This window comes from Monopterus albus, unplaced genomic scaffold (assembly GCF_001952655.1).
Source record: "Monopterus albus unplaced genomic scaffold, M_albus_1.0 scaffold99.1, whole genome shotgun sequence".
In the NCBI taxonomy this organism is placed as follows: Eukaryota; Metazoa; Chordata; class Actinopteri; order Synbranchiformes; family Synbranchidae; genus Monopterus; species Monopterus albus.
In genome coordinates, this window is record NW_018127979.1 from 859,374 (window position 1) to 865,485 (window position 6,112).

Below are 6,112 nucleotides of genomic sequence, written 5' to 3' on the forward strand. Positions count from 1 at the left end.
TTAACTTCAAAACACTGAGTATTTTAGTAAACATTTCAGTACCTTTGAATAAATAAGTCAATGCAAAATGTGTGTGCATTTTTATTTATTTATTTTTTTACATACTCCTCACACATCACTCAAAAGACAAGGCAGTAATCTATTTGTGTTCACAGCTTGTTATAAAGATGTGAAAATATACTGTACATATCGTGTGTGACATGTCTAACATAAGTACAATATTATTGCAATTGTATAAATCAAAGGTTACAATATGCCTTACTATTTTGACAGTCATTACATTAGTTTATACTTTGTAAACAAAGTGTTTTTCTTAAATATATAATGTAAGAAGGACCCACGTCTTTTAATGACCAAGATCTAGTTCACTGTTTATCATCTGTCTGAGTTTGATATACAAGTCAACTGTTTCAAACACATCATTTGATAGTTTCATATTATACTCTGACATTAAGTCCACGCAGACATGGAACACGTCTTCATCACATGGGAAGCCCTTAAACATGCACTCATCCAGGCAGACCTGAACCTTCTTGAGAAGGTTCAAGGTCCACATGGTGCAAACACTCTCTGCCTCCGTACAGTTGAGGGACAGCATGCAAGATGGATGGGCGTCCATGAGGTGATCGTGAATTGTGTACTTGACGAACTCTGTGGTTGTTCCAAGTTGATACAACCTCATTAAGTTCTTCCTAGGGTGGCAGATCATATTTAGGCAAATTCAGTACACAAATATTTGGTAATTGGAAACTGCCGCCTCAGTGAAATCATTCTGTACTCAATTTGATGATTTCCCACAGTAACACTACCATAAAATGCAGTGCAGTCCACCTTTTGTTGTGGCTGCATTATCATAGCTATTTTTTTTAAGCAGACAACAAAATTAAAAAAAAAAAATTCATTGTGTTATGATCTATACACAAGGCAAATCTTAAATGAGGCATCATTTTTACTTGATATAGAATCTGTACCACAGTCCACATGCTTGTGCAGCTTTATTATTTCTGTTACATTTGCAGTATGTATTATTTAGATTTGAACAATTATATGCACAGGACACTTTAATACATGATGGTCAGTTGGGGCTCTTACAAAACGTTATACTACTGGGCACATACCTGTATTGTTTGAAGAAAGCAGAACTGGACCAAGGACTTGTCCAAGAAGTTGTCTGAGAAGTAGCCATCTGCTCTTAGTTTGTCAAAGAGGTCAATCCAAAACTGAACACATTGACTGCGCAAGATCAGCCACCATCGTTCAATCCGCTGATTTCCAGTGCTTGGACCAAAGGTTACACTGTCTCTTTCAGCTTGAGTCTCAGAAAAATGCAAAAACCTCTGCATCTCAGCAACATATCCATTTTCTGTTCCTAAGTCAAGTCTGACTCTGGCAGGACATCCACCTGCGCTGATTACAGGCATCCATGTAGTAGCCTGCAATGACCTTTGGGTCATTGTTTGTTTTGTAAGCTTCAAGCCAGATCATCTTTCTTGAAAACCCATCAATGCATCCACTTATTGCAATTCCAAATGGCTTAAGCTTATCATAGCCATCAATGTGCCAGACATAGTTTGGACCACAGCTGTGATAAACACGCCTTTGAGTCTATTTCTCGACCTCAGATCAACCCCTTCCCCATCCAATAAACAGAGCAGAGTTCGAACAGTTTCTCTGTCAGTTACAATTCCATGCAGCCAACATTTTTGGTGCATCCATCTATAACCATGAGACTGACCAGATGTTTCCAGTTGCTGTTCAATGAAAGCTGCCACATCAGCCACACTGGTTTTGTTCTTTCGACGCCAGAGCTGCTTCTTGCTTAAAATCCTCTCAAGGGTGCGCGAAAATTCACTGAAATGTTGCCTTGAGAAATGCTTGAAGTTAAATGTAAAAAATCTCATAATTATGACTTAGGTAAGTCGAAATTTTGACTTTTTATCTTATAATTATGACTTAGGTAAGTCGAAATTTTGACTTTTTATCTCATTATTTTGACTTACTAAGTCGAAATTTTGACTTTTTATCTCATAATTATGACTTAGGTAAGTCGAAATTTTGACTTTTTATCTCATAATTATGACTTTGTAGATCAAAAACAATTTTTGTACTGGCGGAAACGGGCTTCCATACTTTTTTTGCCACATATGTAATCTTTAAAAAATTTAAAATATTTGACCACCAAGCATATTTTCTAAATGAAAACTTTTCCAGTTATTAGTAAACATTTTGTTTAATAAGCAAGACTTTGGAGAATATCAGTGTATATCACCCACTGTGATCAGAGAGAAGAAAACTGTGCCAACTGTGATTAACAGCTAATGATGAAAAACGCATGCAAGCTGCATTGTTCATCTCGGTGCGCCATGTGGTACTTAGCAATTCCTTCACTTTCACACCATTTGACCCTGACCTTTCCTATCTGCTCTGAATCTGTGTCAGGCTGCAAACAATCAATGTCTGTCACCTAAAAACAGTGGACCCTCCCTGACAAGGTCTCCACTGGCAGCCCTGTCTCCCTGCATTTGGGCCACTTGGTGATAGTGGGACACCCTCCCTCATTAGCTCCTCTATCCTACCCTGGCCAGACCACTGGAAGCGATGCTAATAACATGAATTCCAAATGACTGACAAGGGTGAAGAAACAGGAGATGAAATCCATACTTCATGCATTTTGCATAGGGTGGTAATTAGACAATTTTGGTGGTATTAAATGTTTCTGCTGAAGTATCCATGTTTGGCAAGACCAGAAAAATATCACTGTAAACTTGTAAATTAAGAATTATGGCTTTAATTATGTGTGCTTTCTTGCCAATTAACTGTCTACTTCTCTAACCAACCTTGCGACTCATTCTAGAGATCTCAGAGTATACTCTTGATGATCCTTTTCCCCCCTCTCATTGTCCTGGGCCCCTAGCGTTGGCCATTAGGAAGATTCCTTGTCTTTCCTAAGCAATGACAAGTGAAACAGCGTACCAAATTCCGCAGCCTCCACAACCTCAGCAGCTCTGATTCTTACAGACACTTGTGTTTCTAGAGCCCATTTTTTTCTAATAACATATCCTATGACAGACAAAAGGTTACCAGCCAATTTAAGACAGAAATGGACAGTTACATATTTTTGGTTCTACAGTTTTTGTGCTTCAAATTCCAAGCTGCTGTCTTTTTCTAAAAGCACACCTACACGTGTCATTATCAGTAACATAAATCTGTATATTCAGGGTTTTTTTTTAGTATATAAAAAAAAACTTTACAAACAGAGTCACTCAAGGAGTCTGTAGCAAAATACAGTTTGCAGAATGAGTTTAGCAGAATTTAAAAAAGGTAGTGAATAACTTTAAGAGCTTTTGTCTCATCTAAATATATCAGTCTCTTTTATTTGTTTATGTACTAAGTGTAAGAGCAATTAAGTAATCTTGGAGATTAAACTGTATCTTGTACCTTTTTATGCTCTGAACTCTGGGTGTTTCTGGCTCCGTGTGTGTAGTCAGACCTTGAGTGTACCCCGCTTTACATCAACACACCTCACAGCACTGCAGGCTCAGCATCCTTTCAGCTATTGGCTGAAATGAACACGTGACGGTGACGCTAGACAGGAAGTACTGGACCCTAAACGTGTCTATTTGTTTACAGTTTTGTATTTGCACCTCGCTGCCGGGGATCTCTTTATGTGAATGAAAATATTCAGATATCGGCGTAATTTTTTCAGACCGATAGCGTGAAATGGCGGTATAAATATTACCGTGTGTCTGCCGTGTTTACGCGGTATAATAATGGGAATAACACCCGCTAACAAGACACGCTGAAGTTACGCTTTATTAGCTTGCTAAAATCCAAAGTGCCCTTCACGTTACACTGACAGTGTAATAGTCTCACCTCACTCTTACTAAATGCAACGTTAATCGCCACGTTTCTGTGTAGGTACGATCCTTGGGTTTTCAGTGAGGGAGCATTTGCGTTTATTAACGCTAGCTACCATCGGTCAAAGAAGCTAACATGGGAGCAGCACAAGACAGGGTGACCTCTCACATCGCGTCTCTCCAAAGATAAGGTATGAATCCACCCGGTGTATAAAGACTGTAATCTCTTATTCGGATAGTTATCAGTATCTACAGCCCATGAACTGGATTGCATTTATAGCAGCCGACACAGTGTGATTGACTACACGCATCTTCTTCCCCTCAGGGACTAGATGGTGACACAGAATGACCAAAGACCCCGTGGATCATGGCATTAACTGAGGTTTACTGGGATAACCAAATACCCCTGCCAAAGCTTGCTCCAGTCCAGGCCAAGGTCACGGTTTCCTTGGTGGCACTCCTGTGCTTCATTAACAGTTATGATGGGGAGTTTGTGTTTGATGATTCTGAAGCAATTGTCAACAATAAGGTATGCTTTCATGTTACGCGCACCCCTCATACACATAGGGTTACAGTTTATGGTATTACACAATTACTATTATTTTCAGCTACAATACCTCTCAAAGGGAAGAAAACAGAGGGTGTTTTTTAAAATACAGATCCCATCACTTAAATCCCATTTTTGGGCAGCATGCAGCTCCTCTCCAGCTTCACTCAAAGACACTTTCTAATTCACTGAACTTGGATCCTTACAGGTATCCAGACCTCTGAGATCAACGTCAGAATTCTGACTTTCATCTCAGAATTCTAGAATGTCGACATTCTAGGAAGTCAGCATTCTAGAATTCTGACTTTGATCTCAGAATTTCAAAGTCAGAATTCTGTCTAGACAGATGTGTCTACAATTCAGTGAAAAACTTATGTAAAAGTAGCAAAAACTGGTCATGAGGATGAGTTAGAGAGAATTTTTTGGACAAATTCAACAGCCTCATCACTCTAGGTGTGATATCACCACTACAGCCCCTGACTCTTTCTCTTCATAGAGACCAATGTACGGTTTTTCTCATTTTCAGCTATTTTAACAAAGATTCAAATAAATTTTAATCTTTTGAAAAGTACAAATGGAAGTTAAAAGTTTAATCTACAGTAGGTCAACCTCATCATCAGTGAGTCGTGGGCATCCATGACCCTGTCGCCAGTTCACCATTTGTCCTTCCTTAGACACAGTTGGTAGATACCAACCACTGCAGACCAAGAACACCCACTAAGAACTGCAGGGTGGGAGATGCTCTGATTGGTGATATCAGCCTCCTTCTCTGCCATTTGTTTGCTGTATGTGTGTAGCGGCCATTATGGAGTCTAATAGGCAGCTGGGGAAGAAAGGTGCACATGCATTGCATTTTTTCTTCAATATCAGTAATATGAAAATGTGCATGGTATGGTAACTGTCAATTGTTATACAATGGTATACTGTAAAACTGGCATACTGCTGCAACCCTACACACAGTTGCAAAAGCTTTTAGGTTCCTTTGTGTTCCACAAACTATACGTTATGATGTTGCTTTTACTTTCCATGTGCACAGGTTAGTGATGCTGCAGTGATGCTGATGCATCAGTCTGATTTAGTGTTTCTTTTGCAGGACTTGAGACCAGCCACACCCCTGAACAACATCTGGAGGAATGACTTCTGGGGAAGCAACCTGAGTAGCAACTCAAGTCACAAATCCTACCGACCTCTCACTGTCCTTACATTTAGGTCAGGATTCCTATTAACTGTGTAAACTCATGCACTAATGTTATACCATAGCCTCAAAAAATACTTGCATGTGCAGGCTTTACTTACCATGCCTTGTGCCCCCATTACACACTCACATCTGTACTTTCCTCTATTTTCCATTCATCTAGCATCAGATATTTCCTTCTCACTGTTGCAGACTGAACTACCTCTTGGCAGGAGGCCTGTACCCTGTTGGCTTCCATGTGCTGAACATCATCCTCCATGCTGTCATATCTGCCCTTATGATTGATGTGTTTGCTATACTGATTGGTGGACTGGCCTATGGTGAGAAGGGTAGGATACTTAAGCACACTCCCAAGACCTCTCTGCTCGCTGCCCTCTTCTTTGCTGCACACCCAGTTCACACAGAAAGTGTAAGTAGAGTTCTCGATCAACTTCAAGAACTTTTCACTTCTTGCAAATACACTTTAATTCTTAGTTTTTTTGCTCTGACATTGTTTTGTTTAGTTTATTTCAA

General features: G+C 39.6%; 1 protein-coding gene across 2 annotated transcripts in view; it reads left to right on the forward strand.

The window, feature by feature from the left end:
* The first annotated feature begins 3,194 nt into the window (after positions 1–3,194).
* tmtc4 (transmembrane O-mannosyltransferase targeting cadherins 4) overlaps positions 3,195–6,112 on the forward strand; it is a 13,147-nt gene continuing 10,229 nt past the window's right edge. The window contains exons 1-4 of one of the 2 annotated variants that reach the window (XM_020609519.1): positions 3,195–4,048; positions 4,183–4,386; positions 5,498–5,613; positions 5,792–6,008. In XM_020609519.1, the coding sequence (XP_020465175.1) occupies positions 4,225–4,386; positions 5,498–5,613; positions 5,792–6,008 (495 nt within the window). In that variant the 5' untranslated portion in view covers positions 3,195–4,048; positions 4,183–4,224. The remainder of the gene's footprint in view (positions 4,049–4,182; positions 4,387–5,497; positions 5,614–5,791; positions 6,009–6,112) is intronic. The other variant, XM_020609518.1, reaches the window with a different exon arrangement.